Source organism: Furipterus horrens, unplaced genomic scaffold (assembly GCF_987537825.1).
Source record: "Furipterus horrens unplaced genomic scaffold, mFurHor1.1.pri manual_scaffold_4, whole genome shotgun sequence".
Classification (NCBI taxonomy): Eukaryota; Metazoa; Chordata; class Mammalia; order Chiroptera; family Furipteridae; genus Furipterus; species Furipterus horrens.
This window is the reverse complement of record NW_028327174.1, coordinates 112848718-112872330: the sequence shown is the minus strand read 5'-3', so window position 1 is coordinate 112872330 and position 23613 is coordinate 112848718. Positions and strand designations below refer to the sequence as shown.

Below are 23613 nucleotides of genomic sequence, written 5' to 3'. Positions count from 1 at the left end.
CCCAGTGCTGGGACCATGAGCTGCTAGGTCAGGTGAGGAGCTGGGAACACTCCCCAGGTGTCCCTCCTGACATTGAAACAGGCGACTGAGCTTTCTGCCAGGCTGCTGCTCCTGCAGCTGCTACTCCCACCACATCGCATCCTTTCCGCCCCTCCTACCTGTCTGAATGAGTATTTCTTCTTTATATCTTTGTTTGCTGGACTTCCATGCAGTTTGATTTTCTGGAACTTCTGGTTGTTTCTAGTTTTGAGGTAGTTGTATTCCTTCTTAGTTGTGGGGGGAGATGCAGCGTGTTGGTCTACGCCTCCATCTTGGCCGGAAGTCCTAACTACTTTGTTTTCATCAGTGCTATTGTCCCCTAAGTTATCTTTGCAAATTCCAGATGTCGTTTTCACCAAAATTGCTTCATTAGTTTCTTCTTCTACTAACAACTCTTGGATATCTTCTACAGTCTTATTGTGTTAGAGCAAAACCGTGTTATAGAAGTACCATGTTATACGGGGGAGTTCCCCAATTCTCTAATCATGTTAGAGCGAAACCGTGTTATAGAAGTACTGTGCTATATGGGGGATACCTGTATATCAGGCTTTCAGCTAAGTGGTCTCTATTACAATTACTTCACCCTGCCATTATAGCCTGAAAGAAACTATAGACAATATGTAAAGGAACAAGTATGAGTGTTTTAATAACTTCTTTTATAAAAATAGGTAGTTGGTCTGTGATTGTTTGCCATCCCTGACTAAGAGAAACGAACATTTACATTTACTCAAAACCCCCAACACAAATGTTTATAGCACTTTTATTCATAACAGCGAAACACTGGAAGCAACACAAATGTCTTTCAATAGGCGAATGGATAAACAGACTGTGGAAAGGAACATGCATAAACAGACTGTGGAATACCTATACAACAGAATACTACTCAGCATTGAAAATGAGAATCTATTTGACACATGTTACTACATGTATTAATCTGAAAGGCATTATCTTGAGTGAATAAGCCAGTCCCGAAAGTTTATATACTGTGTGTTTCTATCTGCAAAAGACAACACTCAACTGATGAAGAATAGACCAATCATTACTAAGGCCTTGGAGTGGGGATGGGGGTTAAAAAGACAGGAAAATTCCAAAAAGAGGTTACATAGAGCTTTTTACAAATGACAAGTACTATAAGTAAAATTAAAAACTCAATGAATGGGAGTTTAATAATTAGTCATAAAATGAAGAAACAATTATGAAACTGAAATACAGATCTGAGGAATAATCAGGAATAAGCACAACAGAAAATAAAGGATAAGTCAGATGCATAAGATAAAAATATAATATGTCCCAAATTCCAGCGTGAGATTCATAAAAAATCAGAAAAGAGTGCTGCTTCTACTTAGGATGCAAAAAGCTGCAATATAGGTCACTCTCAACCTACCATCAAGGAAAATCTGAATATGTAAAATCATCATCTTTCTTGAGCTTGTCAAAGACATGAAGTCATATGACAACCAAGTAAATGAACATTTTTCTCTTTCAAAGAATGACAGAACACATAAACTCTTCACCTTTGGTTAAATGTAGAGGAAGAAAGCAGTCACCACACAAGTGGATAAGAAGAAAACAGCTAATATTATGACAAATTCTTAAAGGACTAATGTGAGGTAGAGTGTCATTTAGAACAGATGAGAACTCGAGACATAAAGGGTCTACATCAAAAAGACTGGAGTCATGTCAACAACCTGGAGAGTTCTCCTCAGTGGCACTGGCATGAAGAGGTGATCAGTTGCTACTGGGATACAAAAGGAAACCAGAACTCTTCTATGGTGGGAAACAAAAACCCTAAGCTGTTGAAGAACAGTTAAGAAAACAATGGAGAAAAAAAGTTCCTTACTACTGAGGGAGGAACATAAGTCAAACCTATCTGACTCTGGGAGTGGGGCAGTAAATTCTGCTACCAAGACAAAGATGTTGCTTCAGGAGAAGGGCAGAGGCAAAAACTTCTGTTCTGGGAAGAGACAGGAAACCCACTGGCCGAGGAACCTACATAAATACCAAGTTTATGTCTACTACCACCAGGGGAAGGACAAGTAACTCTCTCTCACCCAAGACCATACATACACCGAGGGTGAATTTGGCTGCACTGGGAAGAAGCAGCAGGGACACTGGAAAGCCCTACCCCCAAGGTGCAGGTCCACAGGACTTGCCCAATACTGAGGACAAACCATGAAAACACCCAACTCTCTTTGTTCCCAAAATGAACCTAGCACCAAGTAACAGCATCATAGCTACTGCTAGTGGCACATCAAGTGTACAGAAAAGGTTCCCATCTGAGGTGCAAAAATATAGGGACTTGCTGAAAGCTGAAACTGGAGCTTGAACACCAAAGAAAACCCCCAGCTTCCAAAACCCCATTTTAAGTATAAGAAAAAATTGAATTTGAATTCACTACTAGAAGATATGGCAGGAAATTTCCACACAAAATAACCCTAGATATAGCACAAACTGTGGAAAAGAAAAATTAAGAGAAAGGTTTGAAGGCAGCCAAAAAAGAACACACACAGAATAACACTGAAAGAGACTTCTTGTCACAACCCATGCAATCCAAAAGACACTGTAAGGATATCTTTAAAGATGTGAAAGAAAAACTGTCAACCCAGTTGTCAATTGTCAACAACACATTCCTGGTTTTCCTCCCACCCTTCAGACAGTTCCTTTTCTAATTCCTTTGCAAGATCTTTCTCTTCATTCAGCAGTACATTTTAGAATTCCTCATGGGTCAGTTCCAGTCCTTTTCTATTTTCATGTTTTGCTCTCAATTTAATTCTATGTTCTTTCCATAGGCAATTTCATTCCTGTTCAAAGGTTTAATTTCTACTTACTAGCAGATCACTCCAGTGTTGTATCTCCTACTTATACTGTTTCTGAGCTGCCTATGTCATATTTTAACTTCAGTGTTTCAAAGGCACTCAAAGTCAACATGTCCAAACTGAGGTTACAACATCACCTGACTTGATCCTCTTCCAACTTCCCCTATCTCAAGAAGTTATTGCTTGTCAATGACTCCTGACTCCTCTTATTCAAGCCCATTCAATTGTGTTTCTTAAATATCCCCAAATCCATCCAGCTCTCTACCTCAGCAGCCATTATTCTAGTCCAAACTACAAACTTCTGTTGCATGAATATCTTACTGGTTAGTCATTTGCCCTCCTGCACCTACTTTTTTTTTAAATTTATTTATTTGTTTATTTCTTTTTAGAGAGGGGAAAGGAGAAAGAGAGGGAGAGAAACATCACTGTGTGGTTACCTCTCACTCGCGCCCCCAACTGGGGACCTGACGTGCAATCTAGTTATGTGCCCTGACTGGGAATCGAACCAGCAACACTTGGCTCACAGGCCAACGCTCAATCCACTGAGCCACAGCAGCCAGGCTGCATTTACTTTGCACCCCTTCAATCCATTCTCCCTGCAGCTTCCCAAAAAATTCTTTACAGAAAGGATGTCACATTTCTGCCTTCCTTAGGCTCTGCTTAAAACCTCTTAATAGTTTCACGTGGATCTTAGGTCTGTGATCAAACTTCTTACAACAAATTCCACATAATAAGGGTCTTTCATACTTTGCTTCATCTTATACCACACTCCCTTGATTTGCCCTTCTCTAATCACTCCGGCCTCCTGTCAGCTGCTCAGAGACTCCATGCTCCCTCCTAGCACAGTGCCTCTGCACAAGCTATTCTGTCAAAGACCTCTTTGTTTATGTCTATTCATTTTTCAGATGTCAGTTCAAGTCTCAGAAAATCATTCCATGTTCTCCCCAAAAGTTAAATTCCTGATGTATGTTTCAACAGCATTATGTAACTCTTCTCTGTAACATTTAATACAGGCACAATTTTAAATTTATTTCTATGATTATTTAATACGTGACTTCTCCACGAGGCTACAAATCCCATGAGAATCAAGGTTTACATCTGTTTTTGCTCACAATTTAACCTTAATATCTAGTGCATAGTAAATGTATAATAAATTTTTATCGAATGAAAGACTGATATAGAGTATACAGGCTTAAATATAAGCCATAATAATGACATGATACTTTCAGAGATATTTTGATATTTACTTACCAAGAAGAGAAAATAGGTAAACTCAAAACTATAGACTGAAAACAATCCCCAAAAAATTAAGTTTGTAAAATGTCTTACCTAGACACAAAGTCACTTAGTTCTGAATATGCGGTGGGCTCCATTATTATGTTGAGGTCAGTAATAACAGAAGATAAATTCTCCTTATTCTAAAATTTTAAAAAAGTTTATGTATCAGAGCACAGTAAACATGTAAATAAAATCAATACAAAAGTAATTTTAAATTTTATGAAAAATAAAATGACACCAAGTAAATGGAAAAGGTAATTACAGAAGGTACTGAAAATATTGGTTATTTGTTAAAAGAATGAAATCAGCTTTTTTTAAATAATTTGTTTTGTTTATTTATTTGTAGAGAGAGGGGAAAGGAGAAAGAGAGGGAGAGAAACATCACTGTGTTGTTGCCTCTCACTTGCGCCCCCGATGGGGGACCTGACGTGCAACCTAGTCATGTGCCCTGACTAGGAATCAAACTAGCAACTCTAGGCTCGCAGGCCGACGCTCAGTCCACTGAGCCACAGCAGCCAGGGGCTGAAATCAGATCTTTACTCCTTATTAAAAACCAAAATGAACTTCAAATGAATTACTTACTTAAATCTAAACTGATTACTGAGCAAGAAAAAAACTTTTTCCAAAAACTAATTAGATAAAAATTTAGAATATCTATATAAAAATAACTTGATAACTAAAACAAAAGCAATAAACTGAGGGAAATTTTTACCATAAACATAACAAAGATAGGAAAACTGAAAAGAAAAAGGTAAAGCACATTAACTAAAAACTTGAAAGTGAAAGACAATTTACATGGAAAACAATGTTCCCTCTCACTAGTAATAAAATAAATGTAAATTATAACGATGAGATATTTTCTATAAAATCATTGGGCAATGCATAACTTAAAATATCCGGTCTCTATCCCAGCAATTTGATTTCTAAGAATCTATCCTGAAATTATAAGAAATGAAAACAAAGCCTCTGGCTATTTATTACAAAAAGCAAAAAGCAACTCAATATTTGATAATAGGGACTGCTAAATGAATTTACATATTTTGAAATGCAAACTCAGGTTTTCTTCTTTACTCTAGTAAATTTTCTTGTATTATATATTTGTCTATAATTTCTCTTTCACTTTTTTTCTATTCTTGTTTTTGGAAAAATCATATATTGACTCTGTTGTCTGTCTTACAGACTTTTGTTCTTTTCAGCTGCTCTTACAGGTGATCTTTCAAGCCTATCCTTCATATGCTACTTCTGGCTACTTCTAATATAGTTTTCAGTACTATAATAATTATATCCCTTCACATATCCTTCCTTCTTCTCAGCTGTTACTTTTTCTTTTCCTGTTTTATCATGTCCACATTTTTTTTTTTTTTTTTTTTTTAGAGAGAAGGAAGGGAGAGAGAGAAGGAAAAAAATATCGATGTGAGAGAGAAACATCAACTGGTTGCCCTTTATATGCACCCTAAGTGGGGACTGAACCCGCAACCCAGGCATGTGCCCTACCCAGGAATCAAACTGTGACCTTTTGGTCTATGGGATAATGCACCAACCAACTGAGCTGCACTGGCCAGGGCCTATCTTATTCTTTTCAATTTTCTTTAAATGCTTTCATTGAGAATTGGAGCAATTTTATAAAGCATGTTCTTGTATTTCCTGGATTCTTTCAAAGGGGATTTATCTCCATTTTCTTATTAATTTTTTTCATGGTGGTAATTTTGCATAGGTTCTAAATGATGACTAAAGAATTCTACACCATCTTTGTGCTTTGAACTCTGTGGTTCCTATTTATTAACAAGAGTAAGTCTAGAAAGTTTTGCTATTTCCTAGGAACAGAATGAGTGGATAACTCCTTGACTCTTCTCCATTTGTCTGGGTACTATGTGACTTGTTTCTTTGTATCTTAGGCTGCTGGGGAAATGGATATTGATGGTTTATAATCTTTGTTTAGTTTTTCAGGGCTTAGTGGGAATTGTTAGGTTTAAGTAGGCATCTACCACTATATCTAATCAAAAACATACATTTAAGAGGCACTATTATAGTTCAATAATAAAAAAAACTACCCAATTAAAAACTGAGCAAAGGATCTCAACAGACATTTCTTCAAAGATGATATATAAATGGCCCGTAGGCATATGAAAAGATGCTCGATATCATTATTCATCTGATAGTTCAATTTGACCCAGTAATTCTATTCCTAGATATATATTCAAGAAAATTGAAAACATGTCTACTTAAAAAGTTGTACATAAGTGTTTATAGCAACATTATTCATAACAGCCAAAAATGAAAACAACTCAAATGTCCATTAACTAATGAATGAATAAACAATATGATATATAACCTGACACTGGATTATTCTGCCAGAAAAGAATGAAGTAATGATAAATGCTACAACATGAATGAACCTTGAAAACATAAAGTTAAAGAAGCCAACTGAAAAGACCACATATTATAATCCCACATATATAAATTGTCTGGAATAGGCAAATACATAGATAGAAAACAGATCAGCTGTTCCTTAGGTCTGGGCAAGAGGGGAATTTAGGGGTGATAAAGAGTGCAGAGTTTCTTTCTTTCTTTAAGATTTTATCCATTTATTTTTAGAGCAAGGGAAAGGGAAGGAGAAAGAAAGGGAGAGAAACATCAATGTGAGAGAGAAACATTGATCGGTTCTCTCTCCTACACATCCTGACCGGGGATCAAACTTGCAAGTCAGGAATGTGCCCCAAAATCAAACCAAATCACCAATCTTTGGCTTTGCGATATGATGCCCAACCAACTGAGTCATCCCAGTCAGGGATGGAGTTTCTTTTTGAGGTGTTACTTTCCTAAAAATCAATGTAGTGCTGGTTGCACAACTCTGTGAATATACTAAAAACTACTAAATATATGAGTATACATTAAATGGATGAATTACCATATATGGTATATGAATATTTCAATAGAGCTGTTAAAAAAAGAAGAAAATCTCAGAGGCACGTCTTGTCTTTTGTTCAAGTATGTGTGGGTATGTAGATTTTGGCCTTTCACCCATTGGGATGGGCAAATAATCCCATCAGCATAAAGGCTGATTTACTGGCCCCTCTATTATTTGTATTTTGGGGGAGGAGCAGGTCTGGATTCTGTTCAGACACTGAAAAACTGACTTCATGACATAGTTTTCCCATCTCTCTCTGGCCTGTCATACTGCTAACCAGGTCAACCTTCCCCAATTGGTGAATGAGGAAAAGGAGCTGACCTCAAGACACTGTCTGACTCTAAGCAGCACATTCCTTTCTACTACAGTCCATTTAACTTAAGTCTGAAGTTCTCATTCTTCTTTTCATCTTAAGAATTGTTGAGTAAAGACATTCAGGACAACAGTCCCTTTAACACTGCCAAATTCATATATTGCTTACAAAGCACTGTATATCAAATTTCAGTGTTTTCTTTCACCCACATTTGAATGTAATCATATCAGGTATTTTTGATTTGGCATGGTGATACAGGATTTTATTCTTTTATTTTTATTTTTGACTTGAGAGAGAGAGGGGAAGGGAAAGAGGGAGAAAGAGAGGGAGAGAAACATCAATGTGAGAAAGACCCATTACTGCCTTCCACACTTCCACACATGCCCTGAGGGGTGACCAAACGTGCAACCCAGACATGTGTCCTGACTAGGAATCGAACCAGCAACCTTTCATCTCACGGATGATGCCCTACCGAGCCACAGCAGCCGGGCCAGGATTTTATTCTATTTAATTAAAAAATTTCCCTGTTTGGCCCTGACCAGTGTGGCTCAATTAGTTGAGCATCGTCCCACAAAGTGAAGGGTCACTGGATCAATTCTCAGCTGGGGCATACGCCTGGGTTGCAGGCCCAGTCTCCCGGTTGTGGTACAAGTGAGAGATAGCCAATGGATGTTTCTCTCCCTCTCTTTCTCCCTCCCTACCCTTCTCTCTAAAAATAAAAATAATAATAAAAAAAAATAAAAAGTTCGCTGTTTTGTAATCATTTCATTCATTTCATTGGCCTTCAGGGAGAAAAGTTATGAAAACATTGTCAATCTGTCCCTTTCCCCCAAACTCCCACCCATCTCATTTATTATGCTGCATGGACTATGAATGCTGACACATGTCAATTCTGATGTTCTTGCAACTCCATACAAACAGTACAGCACTAAGAACACCAGACAGTAAATCTGGGGACCTGAACTGAATGTTCCACAGACTTATGACAACATCTGTGTCAACATGGGTAATCATTCAAATTCTCCAGGTATATTTCTGTTACAAAATAAGGGGGTTAACCTAGATAATCTACAAGGTCATTTTTGATTCCAACATTATATTATGATTTTAGGTCATTTTTGCTCCTAACATTGTACTACCATGATTTTATTACAATATTCTATGAAGATAAAAATTATTTGAATTTCCTGATAGCTAAACATCTCCCTCTAGTGAAAATTTTGTTTAAAAAATGTTTTAGTACACATAAGGTTGATGTGTCTTCACCATCGTTTTTTTCTGAGTCTCAATTATAAAAATCTGCTCAGCATGTAAAATGGTAAAACCATTTTAAAAGGCAATGTGGTACTATCAATCAGAATTTATATGAACATCTTTGACCTAGCATTCTACTAGAAATATATTTCTAAAGATATACTTACTTACATGAGTAGGCCTAAAATATGTGAGGATTTACCATTAAATAATTAAAATTAAAAAAATAATTCTCATTACACCATTACATCATAATTCTAAGCAATAAAAACAAAAATAATAAGATAGCCCTTTGTTCCTTTCTTCTCCAAATATGCCTGAGTCCCCCATGAGTGTTATCTCTAAAATCTCGCTGATTCAAGAGTTGTTTGTGATGGCCCTCAATATCTTGCTTACCAGTCAGGTCCTCAAGAAGAATCATAAAACTGTAAAGGGGCAGAGAGAAAATGAGCGTTCTTTACATAGCCAGGGAGAATATGCTCCTTCTGCAGCCAAGTAAAACCAAACAGTTCAAAAACACCTACATACTTTGAAATGTGAACAATGACAACTCACATCTCTTTAGAGACTTGGCAATTACTGTGTTCTGTGTCTTTCAACGAATATAAACTCTTCCTCTCCTTAGATTTTCCCCCCACATCCGCTAAAGCATGTGGGACAGAAAATGCTGGCAATGCCCCAATTCTTCATTTCTTTTTTGCCCCCAATTTTCATTAGGTTCACGGCCATGCATAATGAAAACTAAATTTCCAGCCTCCCTTGCACTAAATTATTAGCCAAGAGAACGTAGACAAAAATTATGTGTTACAATTTTTTAAAAGTGTCCTTCAAAGGAAAAGGTAAGCCCTTGTTTGCCTACTTTCCTCCTGATGCCTGACATGCTGAAGTGATTCACACCATGATTTGGTAGCCATGTGGGTGATGGCAGAGCCTGATGATCATGAAGCTCTTGAAAATTTACACAACAATTTATTTAAGCAATAGGGAAATGACTCCTAGTACCTGAAAACACCTTTATTTTTAGGTTTCCTGTCGTGTGCAACTCAACTAATTCTAATTAGTTCAGCAAGTGAGCTAATGGTATAGCCTTCGGCCATTACTAAATGGTCAGAAAATTTTCAATCATGCTTCGGTGGTATGGAATCAGAATATTAGCTTAAAACACTGTTGACAAGGGCTGTGCTGGTGCTGCCACTACCTGGTAGCAGGCAGGAAACATGTCCTCTGCAGCAGGGGGAGCAGGACCTGTGTATCAGGACCCATGTGGCTCTGGTTCTATCTACACTACCTCACAGTAGCCACTCAGGACCAGCAAGTCAAAACATGAGGGAGCTGCAGAGACCTGGTGCCAGTACACCCTGGGAAGACCTCTAGTCAGGCAGCAGCCATTCTTCAGAAGCACACAATATTATAAAAAATGTCCCCAAACTGTAACCTCATCTTTGATCTGACTCATAATGGGACCATCCGATGCTTTCCTTCAGAGCCTTCAGGGGACCAAATATGCAAATTTTAAAAAAATGAAGTTAAAATATGCAGTTTAAAGAATAACAACAAAAAAATGCAGTCTATTTTATAGTCTCTCTCAGGCCATAGTCCTACTAATAAGGACAATAATCAATCTTTGGGTACAACTCACCCTGGAATGTCCAGCTCCACTGAGCAGCTCGTTCACCTCAACTTCAGAGGACAGTCTCTCTTTTCAACTGGACTTTTTTTTTCTTTTTATTCTTTCTCTCAATTGGACTTTTGGACAAACTTTCCAAGGACAAGCCTGATAACCCATGAAATGACTGAAAACAGATGAACACCTTTAGCAGAAAAAGCCTGCAGAACCCTGAAGCTACTACTGGGACAATCATGAACAGGTTCCTGGGCAATGTATGCACTAACAATGCAAATGTTCTTAGATATGAAACTGGACCTCAAGCCAATGAGTATGCCACCTGACATGGACTGTAGGCATGGCTCAATAACGGAGGCTAGGATGCAGATGAGCATTTGGTGTATCACCACTCTGAGTTTAGGATCACATTAGCTACAAAGAAAGAAAATGCAGCTGGTCCTTTTGAAATGCAAGCTTCTGCAATGGGACAACATCCATGAGTTCCTGAACTGCACTAGAAGAAGCCTAGGGTTTTGGCACAGCCATCCAACCTAAAGAAGACTAACCCATTTGGGTGCATTTTCTGTTTTACTTTTCAGCAGATGATCATCCAGAACAATGATATCACTTTAGTGACCCTACATAGACCCAAGGCCTGGTGCCAACCTGGGAACAATATCTCTCCTAGGGCCACTCATCACCTATGCCCCTGTATCCTATTCTGCTCAACCAGCCTTGGCAATGCCACATGATGGATGTTTTTGGTCACTCTGGCAGTGTTGAAAGGGGACAGTGTGAGCCCTGGCTGGATAGATCAGTTGTTTAGAGTGTCATTCTGATATGCCAGGGTTGCAGGTTTGATCCCCGGTCAGGGCACATATAAGAATCAACCAATGAATGCATAAATAAGTAGAAAAACAAACTGATGCCACACCCCACTTTCTCTCTAAAATCAATAAATACAAATTAAAAAAAAAAGAAGAAGAAGAAGAAAAGGGACACTCTGGCAGAGCAAGCTAGGAGCTCTGTCAACAGACAAGTGTACTAGAAGTCCTTCAGCTCATTCTCACTCAGCCTGCCAGGATCAGTAGTGAAAATCAGGACATGAACTGAAAAGAATTCTCAAGAAGCAAATCCTCCAATCCAGACAACTGGACCCAGGCACTCTTGACTAGTTCCCAAGGAGGCAGGGTCCTGATTACCAAACATCAACTCCTATCCCACATAAAAAGAGAAAATTGGGGCCGTTTTGGTGGCTGAGGACAAGCAAGAGGAATCCTAGCACACAACCATAAATGCAAGGAAGCACCTCGTCCACAGGACTTTGGATTTGGTGTAATGACTAGTCTATATCCACTTCAGTTATCTGATGAGCTCAAGCCAAGACAGCCTCCCTGCCCTTTCTTGTTTCTGTCCTCTACACACTCTCTTGGTAGTCCCAGCTGTCAAAACCAACTGGTTCAAAGTGCTTTCTGCTATCAAAGCATGAATCCCGCCCTGGTCAGTTCACAAAATTATGCTGAACCCCACTTATCACGAAGCCAGTCTTTGAAGGTGTCAAGAGCCTTGTTCTCCTACTCTACTCTGGTCTCATCTCATGCTACTCGTTATCATCCTGTCTGCATCCTAATTTTATGTGAAAATCTGAGTCAAAAGTATCCTCCTCCTGTGTTGTGTCTTAACAGTCTAGTACAATTTGCTGGCATAACTGTGAACCACCTTGGAGTCTAATCCTCCAGCCCAGAGCAGTATTCAGATGGCTATGGTCCCAGATGACCATAACTTCATGAGAGGCCATAAGCAAAACACCCAAATTCCTGATCCACAGGAAATGCATAAGATAATAAGTGCTGTTGTTGTTTTAAGTCATTAAATTTTAGGGAAACTTGTTAAGCAGCAATAGATAACAAATGGCTGGCATATCAGGTAACTACTGAGGGCATCCAGGACTGCTCCCATGACTTCAGGGCTTGCACTGCAACCCCAGGAGCATCTTGTAGCCTCCCCTCCAGTAAAGTACCTATATCCTCAGCAACAACTCCACCATATTCAGTTGTTGAGGTACAGTATTTGTACTTTAAAATTTTTTTGAAATGGTATCACTTTGCATAAACATACTACAAGGGGATCCTGGTTCATGAACTCCTCCTCAGCTCAGCCACTGCTGGAGGCTAGGGTGGGGGTGGGGATTCTTTTATCTCAAAGCAACAGAATCTTTGTTATCACGACATACTCTTTAATTTACCTGGACTTCCAGAATCTGAAATTCAATTTGAAATGTAATCATGTCACAATTTCCTGATAATTTGTGTCTCCGCAGAACTTTCTTAATACCTATCAATCAGAAAAACAAATATTTTATTTGAAAATAACAATTTCCTTCAAGTATCCATTAATTAATATTATATGAATGTCTGTTATACTCATGTGGGTATATGTGTGAAGTAAATGTTAGTATTTGCTCTGAAAATTAATCTAGAGTATTGTGTACCAAATTGGTTACTTTTGTAAAATAGAATTAAATCAACTTGTACCTTCTAGTTCTCAATTATACTGAAGATTAAGGTATAAAAATTTCTCATATAACCGCCACTGAGATCAAGATACAGAAATTTTAAAGTACCCCATGAATTTGCCTCATGCCCTTTCACGAGCTACACTCAACTCCCCCCACTCCGAAAATAACCACTATTCTGACTTTATCAACATCTAGATTTGCTAATAAAGGTATTTTTAGCAGGCCACAATTCTACAAGGATAAAGAGAAGGAGAAAGATGAAAGTAACCTTATTTTGGAAGCTAAAAATCATATGGATGAGCTAGATATCACATGGATAAGTAGAACTGACTGGCAGACCCAGGCAAACTGAAACTTAAGCCAACAATAGAGAAAGCTTAGAATCAAACCCGTTTATATAGCAGAATACCACAAAGGCATTCTGAATAGGGAGCACCAAATTTCAACAGATGGGGCTGAACTTGGGGCTCAAAATAGGAAAACTGAGACTTTTGTACTAGTAAAAGTCTACCTGGCCTAACTTCACTCTCCATTCTCTCTGCATTCCAACTCTTTTTCAAGTACCTAAAATGTTTAAATACCATCACATTTTTATATGTAACTCAAACTTTCACTGAGGTGAGCTGCCCAAGACTGAGGGTCACTCTCACTCTTTCTGTGTCTAGAGGGTTATTTCAATGGAAGTCAGGAAGCATTTCCAAAAGTGATTCCTTCTTTAGGGAATGCTACTTCTGTCCAAACGAAGTTCCTGACATCCAATTACACCGCTGAATTAGCTTCCCCTTTCCTGTTAGTGCATAACATATCCCTGGCAATAAAACTTAAGTTATTGAGACCAGAAACCCTTCTTGGGTAAATGGTCCAGCTGCTAAAACATTTATCTTGGTCAAAGGCTATGTTCAATAGGAGTACAGTACTATAGATGAGGCATCTCTTGTGTCAGTGGTAGACAACTCCTAAGATCTACAAATTAGTGATGCTATTGTTTTTACAATCACTTATCTCTGTTACTTGACTATTAAGTTACTTAAAAAGAGACTGTCTCCTTAATATTTATCTCAGGCAGCTTTTAAAAGAGTTATTAGGTATACTGTGATAATCAAGACACCCTATAAGGGGAAGGGTTTAGTAAAGGAACTAGTATAAATGACCCATGGACATGTACAATGAGGTGGGGATTGACTGTGGGAGAAGGGGTGAGCTGGGTAAAGGGGAGAAATGGTGGAAAAAGTGGGACAACTGTAATAGAAAAACAATAAATAAATTAATTAATTAAATTTAAAAAAGGACACCCTATAAAACAAGGCTTAGCACAACCATACATTCAAATATTTTGTAGAATTTTAATTCAACAATATGCCGCCCAATTTCCAATGCATAACAAGGTAAGCTTCAACACTTCAGATTAACATTAACACTTACTCTTTTCTGTCATTTCAGTGCTTGTTAGGTTCTCTGTCTTCTTCGAATAACTGCTAATACCGATGCCAGTAAGAGTACCTAGAAACAGAAGTTCTGACTCCAAATGTCCAAGATTGCTTCTCAGATCTTTTGAAGATTTCCATCCTTCAGAATCAAATTGGCATATTTCTTTAAATGATTTTCTAAAAAGCAAGTATTGGAAATAATTACTCCATGAAGAAACCATTCTAAGCCCTGGCCAGTGTGATCCAGTTGGTTGGACTGTTGTCTCATAAAGCAAAAGGTTGCAGGTTCGATCCCTGGTCAGGGCACAAACCTAGGTTATGGGTTTGGTCCCTGATTGGGAATATGAGAGGCCAACCAATTGGTGTTTCTCTCTCTTCCTCTCTCTAAAATCAGTAAGCATGTCCCCGGGTGAGGATTAAAAAAGAAACCATCTAATATCTACAAATTTCTTCAGAAGATTCCCATTTTGTCCTTCTGACTCTTTTTCCATTAAAACCAACTCAAAACCAATGTGGCTTACTGACACTGAAATCTTTAATCACAACAATAAAACAAACCTAACCAAATCATCCTATCATATTTCTATATATTCAAAGAAACTGTGAAAGTATTATCACAGGAGTATTTTACAGAATTAAAATGTTCATTTAGGTAGGAACATTTAAAACGTTCCAATCTAAATGTGTGATATACCAAGACAACTCAAATTATTTTAAAAGATGTCATGAAATTAAAAACAAAATAAATTAGTAAGCTTTAAGTTTCAAAACAAGTAAAATATTAGAGAGCATTTTATGTTAGGAAAGAGATTCTCAGGAAACCTGAGAATACAGGGGGTAAAAATTCCAAAAGAATAAGAAATAACATAATTTCCTTAACACTGCAATCAGATATTATTAATTGAGAACATGTAACTCTGTTTTCCTTGAAAAACAGTAAAATTTCAGCTAATATTCGCATTAAATGATTATTTACTTTTTGTCACACTATATTGCCCTCATACTCTCTATGACATTCTACAGTGTTGAATTCTAGAAGCCATCTTAAGAAACACCTTCCTTGGCTTCTGGGGCACGATTATCCTAATTCTTATTTTACATCTTGGGTCCTCCAACTCTGTATTCTTCATACAGCAGATCAAAAATGTGTACAAAGACTATAGTGATTTTTTAAATACTGTTTTAATGCTAATTTGAAATATTAATATAAGTACATTCTGAGAGACTACCACATGCTCTTTTGTACTTGCCACCACTGATTAATAAAAAATTACTTTAAATATAGGAAATTAATTTAAAAAAGGAGAGGCAATGTTCATACATAAATGTCGAGTTTCTTCTAAGTGAATAGCAAATAATGTCACAGCAAGCTATGAACAAAAATGTCAAGGTATTTCTAATAGAGCAAAGTGATAAGAAAACTAAGTCATCATATTAAAGGACAGATATGCAGAATTCAAAAATAAAAAAAAGAACCTATGATTGGGAAAGGGGAGAATGTGGAATTATTGTTTAATGGGTACAGACTTGCACTTTGAGGCAATGAAAAAGTTCTAGAAGAGGACAGTGATGATGGCTGCTTGATAGTGTGAAAGTATTTAATGCTACTAAACTGCATACTTCAAATAAGTTGAACTGGTAAATTTTATGTTATGTATATTTTATCATCAAAAAGACAAATTATAATACATATTCTCTTTCTTAGCAGTGACTTACTTGGAACAAAATATTATTGGTCCATTTGAATTAATGACATTAGCTTGAATGATTTGGAGGTATGCACTTTATTGGTCTTGTAGTTTCATTTATAATTTGTAAATTTATCTTATTAGTATAATTTTTGGGGTCAAAAGTACAGGCTCACAAGAAACTTGTCTCTTTTAAAACAAAGTTCAAGAGACTTTAAGTTTAAAAGTCACTGAGTTCCCTAGCTGGTGTGACTCAGTGGAATGAGTACTGGCTTGTGAATCAAAGGATCAATGGTTCGATTCCCAGGTTGCAGGTCAGGTCCCTGGTTGGGGACGCACAACACGCAATCACACATTAGTATTTCTCTCCCTCTCTTTCTCCCTCCCTTCTCCCCTCTCTAAAAATAAATAAATAGAATCTTTAAAAGTCAATGAGCTAGCATTCTGGGAAGAGGGTGGAGTAGGCAACAGCAAGAATCTATCTTCCCACCTAGAGAGCAATTGCACTGGCATAATCTGCCTGCTATAATTTGTTATGGGGTACACAAGAAAAGAAGATATAAATTGTGACATCTAAAACATAAAATGTGGGGTGGGGATGTAAAAATGTGGAGCTTTACAATGCATTCAAACATAAGTTGTTACCAATTTAAAATAGAAGGATATAAATATGTCTTACATAATCCTCATGTTAACCACAAAGCAAAAACTTTTAGTAGATATATAAACGAGGAAGAAAGCTAAGCATTCCAGCATAGAAAATCATGAAATCACAAAAAGAGAGAGCAAGAAAGAAAGGAAGAAACAGGGAATTACAAAACCACCAGAAAATATATTGGCAAAAATTATTGCTATAGGAGATATCTGAAATTTTGCTGCCTATGTTTTCTTCTAGGATTTTTAAGGTATCACAACTTATAGTTAGTTAAGTCTTTTATCCATTTTGAGTTTATTCTGGTGTATGTTGTAAGATGGTAGTCTAGTTTCATTTTTTAGCATTTATCAGCCCAGTTCTCATAATGCCATTTATTGAAGAGACAGACTGTCTTTATTCCATTGCACAGTATGCTCTTTCCTCCTTTGTTAAATATTAATTGACCAGAAAGACATAGGTTTATTTTTGGGCTCTCTATTCTGTTCCCTTGATCCACATGTCTGTTCAAATACCAATACCAGACTGTTTTGATTACAGTGGCCTTATAGTATAGTTTTATATCAGGTATTGTGATCCCTCCAGATTTGTTCTTCTTTCTCAAGATTGCTGAGGATATTCAGGGTCTTTTTTTTTTTTTTTTTTTGCTTCCATATAAATTTTTGGAATATTTGTTCTAGATCTGTGAAATATGTCATTGGTATCTTAATAGGAATTACATTGAATCCATAGACTGATTGAGTAGTATGGACATTTTAATTGTTATTTCTTCCAATCCACGAACATGGTGTATGGTTCCACTAACTTGTATCTTCCTCAATTTCTTTCTCCAGTGTCCTGTAGTTTTCCCAGTACAGGTCTTTTATCTCCTTGGTTAAATTTATTCCTACATACTTTATTTTTTTGTTGTCATAATAGTAAATCGGTTTCTTAGTTTTTCTGATAGTTTATTATTGGTGTATAAAAATGCCATTGATTTTACATCTACACAATGGAATACTACATGGCAGAAAGAAAGAAGGAATCCCTACCTTTTGGGACAGCATAGATAGAACTGGAGACTATTATGTTAAGTGGAATACGCCAGCTGGTGAAAGACAAATACCATATGATCTTACTTATAATAGGAATCCAATGAACAAAATAAACTAATGAGCAAAATAGAACCACAGGCACAGAATCATGGAACAGACTGACAGCTGTAACTAAAGAGGGGAGAAGTGCGGACTAACTGAAAGAAGGTGAAGGGCTTAGTCAAAGAACATATATGAAGGACCCATGGACATGGACAATGGTGAGAGGATTAATTATGGAAGTAGGAAGCAGGCTGGGTGAAGGAGGATGAAAGGTGGAAAAGTGGGAGAACTATAAGAGCATAAACAATAAAACTTTTAAAAATTAAAAAGCCACCAGAAAACAAAATGGCAATCAGTATACACCTACCGATAATTACTTAAAAGTAAATCAACTAATTTTCCAATCAAAATACACAGATTGGTTGGATGGTTAAAAAAAAAAACAAGACCCATGTATATACTGCTTACAAGAGATTCACTTAAGATATAAGGACAAACACACACTGAAAGTAAACAGATAGACAGAGAGAAGATGGCGGCAGAGTAGGTAGCAGTGTTCTGTTTGCTTCCATAGCGGAAAAACTTGGAATACAAACATGGAGAGTAGTGAGTGAGTACGGATTTCAGAGAGAGTTTCCTTGAATTTTTTCCTGGAGGTGTGGGAAGACAGTGAGCAGCCCAGACTGTGGGAAACTGTGTGAACTGAATGTAGGTAGGGACCCCCTGGGCTGGCAAATCTGGGCTGGCGGCCCTGCGCCCCGGGCACACACATCGTGGCACCACCAAACAAGGAAGCGGAATTGAGCTGGGGTGAGGGCCCCATGCAGGAAGGCTGCTGCGGAGGCACAGACTCAGTGGGGACCTCAGGCAGGCGAGCAGTGCACAAAGACAAACAATAAGACACTGCCAGCCAGGGACGGATGCAGCCCGGTGTTACGGCTTGGAGCACAGAGACTTCTTGGGAGGAAGAGTCAAGAAAGGATCCAAGGCTGGGCAGGGACTAGGGACATGCACACTAGCTTGCCAGCACAACAACATTGCTAGACAAGCCTGAGGATTGCTGGAGGGTGCCTCAGGACAAGTGGGGAGAGACCCAACGCTGCGGCTCACAGCAGAAAGCTGCAGCAGGCCCACGAGTGAAAGAAAAGCAGCCACAGAAACCAGCCAAAACTCCTCACAGCCAGGCCAGCCAGAAAAGATTTGAAACCCACAGAACTTTGACCAGGGGTGGATCTAGAAAAAGAAGACTGTGCCCAAAGGTTGAACTGAGTAAAAATTCTTTCTTTCTTTCATTTTTCTTTTCTTTTCTTCCCTTTTTTTTCTTTCCTTCCCTTTCTTTCTTTCCTCTTCCCCTTTTGTTAAACTTTCTTTAATCTGTCTCCTACCTTCTCTCCCTCCTATCCTTCTTTAATTTTTGTTTGTCTATTTTGTTTAGCCTCCCTTTCACATTAAACATATAGCACAGAGCTGCTATATGAACCTAATACTATACACTTTCACCTCCTCACTTCATTCTGCACTCTTCCCTCTCTTTTTTAACATACAATGTAAATATTACTTACTGTCTCGCATAGCCTTGACCCGACTTGCTACTATTATTATTTTATCATCTTCCCTCTCAAAAATCATCTTTCTTTCATCAAAAACAACTCTTATCTGTTTCTCCTATAGTATAATAGTCTTAACCTCTCTATTAGTAGTGGCTCATTTCCTGCCGATAGTGGAATTGTGGTTAGGGGATATTTTTGAGGGTGTGGGTTTCTTACCTGGGTTGTGTGTTTGTTTTAACAGCATCTCCACAAAAGAACTCAAGACAAGGTGGGCAGAGTGACCCTCAATCAACTAGCCAGAGGGAAGAATCCACCAAAGAGGAACTGAAATACAACCAGACAGCTTAACAAATGGCATAAAAGTGATCCCAAAAGCGTCAGACTCAGGAGATCAAAGAGACCGCACCACTGAATCCCCCAGGTCTCCTATAAAGAATCTTATACCACGAAGGCATGAAATCAAAGCAGACAAATATAATAAACAAAAACAAACAAAAAGAATCCAACATGGGGAGACACAGAAACAACCTCCCAATGAAAGGAAAAGAGGAATCCCCAGAAAGGGAGATAGATGGAATGCATATAAGCCAACTATCAGACATAGAATTCAAAAGAATGGTGATAAAGAAGCTCAATTTACTTGACAATCTGAAAGACTGTCAGGGTAATTACAAGGAACTCGGAGAAAACTACAAAGAATTGCAGGGAAGCTATAAGGATCTTACAGAAAACTACACCAGCATAAGAAAGGATATAGAAACTATTAATAAGAACCAGGAAGAAATGAAGAATACAATTTCTGAACTAAACACAGCAGAATCAATCAAAAGCAGGTTAAACAAAGCAGAGGATCAAATCAGTGAGTTAGAGGACAATGTAGAAAAAATTCCCAGACAACAAAAAGAAAAAATATTTTAAAAGAATGAAGAGGGTTTAAGAAAACTGCAGGACAACATGAGACTGAACAACATTAGAATCATAGGGATACAAGAAGGAGAAGATGAGGAGCAAGGGATAGAAAACCTGATACAAAAAGTAATGACAGAAAATTTTCCTAACCTGATGAGAGAAAAAGTCATGCAAGTCGAGGAATCACAGAGGGTCCCAATGAAGATGAACCCAAAAAGGCCCACTCCAAGACACATCATAATTAAAGTGGCAACATTCAAAGACAAGGCGAGAATCCTAAAAGCAGAAAGAGAAAAACAGCAAATAACATACAAGGGAGCTCCGATAAGGCTATCAACTGATTTCTCAACAGAAACAATACAAGCCAGAAAGGAATGGCAAAAAATATTCCAAGCAATGAAAAACAAAGGCCTACAACCAAGAATATTCTATCCAGCAAGGCTCTCATTCAAAATGGAAGGTGAAATAAGGAGTTTCTCAGACAAAGAAAACTAAAAGAATACATCTCCACCAAGCCAGCATTCCAAGAGATGCTCAAGGGAATGCTTTAAGAAAAAGAAGAAAAAAGGAGCCGGAGAGGAACATAGATACAAAGGGAAATGAATAGATAACTTTCAATAATAACCTTAAATGTAAATCGATTAAATGCTCCAATTAAAAGACATAGGGTAGCGGAATGGATACGAAAACATGACCCACATATATGCTCTCTACAAGAAACACACATCAACACCAAAGATTTATACAGACTAAAAGTGAAGTGATGGAAAAATATATTCCAAGCAAACGAACCAAATAAAATAAATAAATAAATAAATAAAAATGGGGTAGCAATACTTAAATCAGACAAAACAGATTCACAGCAAGGGCCATAAAAAGATAATAAGAAGAACATTTCATAATACTTAAGGGAACAATCCATCTAGAAGATGTAACCCTGTTAAACATATATGCACCCAACATAGGAGCACTCAAATATATAAGGAAAATACTAGAAGACTACAAGAAGGATATCAACAGCAACACACTCATAGTAGGGGACTTTAACACTCCATTATCAACAATAGACAGATCATCAAAGCAAAGAAACACCAAGGATATACAGGCATTGAACAACACACTAAACCAAATGGACTTAACTGACATATATAGAACTTTTCACGATCCAAAGCAGCAAAATAAACATTCTTTTCAAATGTACATGGGACATTTTCAAAGAGAGACCACATGATAGGACACAAAACAAGCCTCAACAAATTCAAGAAAATTGAATTATATCAAGCATCTTTTCAGACCACAATGCCTTGAAACTAGAAATCGACCTCAAGGAAAAAATCAAAGACATCCAAAGTCATGGAGAATGAATAACATGATAGTAAATAATGAATGGGTTAACAATGACTTCAAGGAAATCAAGAAGATTCTGGAAACTAATGATAATGAACACAAAACAGCCCAAAACCTATGGGACACAGCAAAAGCAGTCCTGAAGAAATGTTCATAGCATTACAAGCCTATCTGAAAAGGCTAGAAGAATCTCAAATAAAAAATCTAACTCTACAGCTACAAGAACTAGAACTACAACAGCAAACAAAGCCCAGAATGAGTAGAAGGAAGGAAATCATCAAGATCAGAGCAGAATTAAATGACATAGACATTAAACAAACAATTCAAAAGATCAACAAAAGTAGGAACTGGTGCTTTTATAAAATAAACAAAATCGACAAGCCTTCAGCCAGGTTCATCAAGAAAAAAAGGGAGAGGACCCAAATTAACAAAATCAGAAACTAAAGGGAGAAATCACGGCTGATATTACAGAAATACAAAGGATTCTAAGAAATCACTACGAACAAATGTATGGCATGAAATTTGACAAGCTAGATGAAATGGACAAATTTCTAGAAACATAAAATCTTCCAAAACTGAATCAAGAAGAAGCAGAAAGCCTGAACAGATCAATAACAAAGAATGAAATTGAAACAGTAATCAAAAATCTCCCGGCACACAAAAGCCCTGGACCAGATGGCTTCACGGGCGAATTTTACTAAACATTTAGGGAACAACTAACTCCTACCATTCTCAAACTATTCCAAAAAATCCAAGAAGAGGGAAAAACCCCAAACTCTTTCTATGAAGGCAGTATTACCCTAAATCCAAAACCAGGTCAAGACGCAACAAAGAAAGAAAACTACAGGCCAATATCACTGATGAACACCGATGCTAAAATCCTCAACAGAATATTGGAAAACAGGACCCAGCAACACATTAAAAAATCATGCACCACGATCAAGTGGGATTCATCCCAGGGATGCAAGGATGGTTTAATATTCGCCAATAAATAAATATAATACAGCACCTAAACGAAGGGAAAGACAGAAATCACATGATCATTTCAACAGGTGCAGAAAAAGCTTTTGATAAAGTACAACATCCATTTTTTATTAAAGCACTCAGCAAAATGGGAATAGAGGGAGTACACCTCAACATAATGAAGGCTATATATGAGAAACCTGAAGGCAATATCACACTCAATGGACAAAACCTGAAAGCATTCCCCCTGAGATCAGGAACAAGACAAGGATGTCCACTATCTCCACTCCTATTCAACACAGTGTTGGAAGTGCTGGCCCCAGCAATCAGACAAGAAGAAGAAATAAAAGGCATCCAAATTGCGAAAAGAAAGTAAAATTGTCGTTATTTGCAGATGACATGACAGTGTACATAGAAAACTCTACAGACTCCACTAAAAAACTACTAGACATAATAAGCAAATTTGGCAAAATTGTAGGGTACAAAGTAAATATACAGAAATCTAAGGCATTTCTGTACACCAACAATAAAATATCAGAGATAGAAACTTTAAAAAAAAATCCCATTTACTATAGCAACAAGGAAAATACAGTACCTAGGAATAAACTTAACCAAAGAGATAAAAGACCTGTACTCGGAAAACTATGTAACACGAAGAATTGAATTAAGGAAGATACAAATAAATGGAAGCAAATACCATGCTCATGCAATGGAAGAATCAACATCATTAAAATGTCCATACCACCCAAAGCAATTTACAGATTCAACGCAATCCCTATTAAAATGTCAATTATATATTTCACAGACCTAGAACAAGTACTTCAAAAATTTATATTGAATCAAAAAAGACCCTGAATAGCAAAAGCAGTCTTGAAACAGAAGAACACAGTAGAAGAAATCACAATACCAGACATAGAATTGTACTATAAAGCCACTGTGATCAAAACAGTCTGGTACTGGCATAAGAACAGACATATAGATCATTGGAACAGAATAGAGAATCCAGAAATAACCCCAGGGCTATATGATCAACTAATATTTTACAAAGGGGGAAGGAGCATAAAATGGAGTGAGTAGAGCCTCTTCAACAAATGGTGCTGGGAGAACTGGACAAAAAAATGAAACTAGACCACCAACTTACACCACAAACCAGAATAAACTCAAGATGTATCAAAAACTGAAACGTAAGCCGTGACACCATAAAAGTCCTAGAGGAAAATATAGGCAGGAAAATTTCAGATATCCCACTCATCAATATTTTCACTGATA

The 23613-nt window shown here is 37.4% G+C and overlaps 1 protein-coding gene across 1 annotated transcript in view; it reads right to left on the bottom strand.

Moving 5' to 3' along the window:
• CENPP (centromere protein P) overlaps positions 1-23613 on the bottom strand; it is a 384243-nt gene that overhangs the window by 339446 nt on the left and 21184 nt on the right. Inside the window, exons 2-4 of the mRNA XM_090273944.1 lie at positions 14155-14336; positions 12460-12548; positions 4185-4273 (exon numbers count right to left, since the gene is read on the bottom strand). Coding sequence (XP_090130070.1) covers positions 4185-4273; positions 12460-12548; positions 14155-14336 — 360 coding nt within the window. The remainder of the gene's footprint in view (positions 1-4184; positions 4274-12459; positions 12549-14154; positions 14337-23613) is intronic.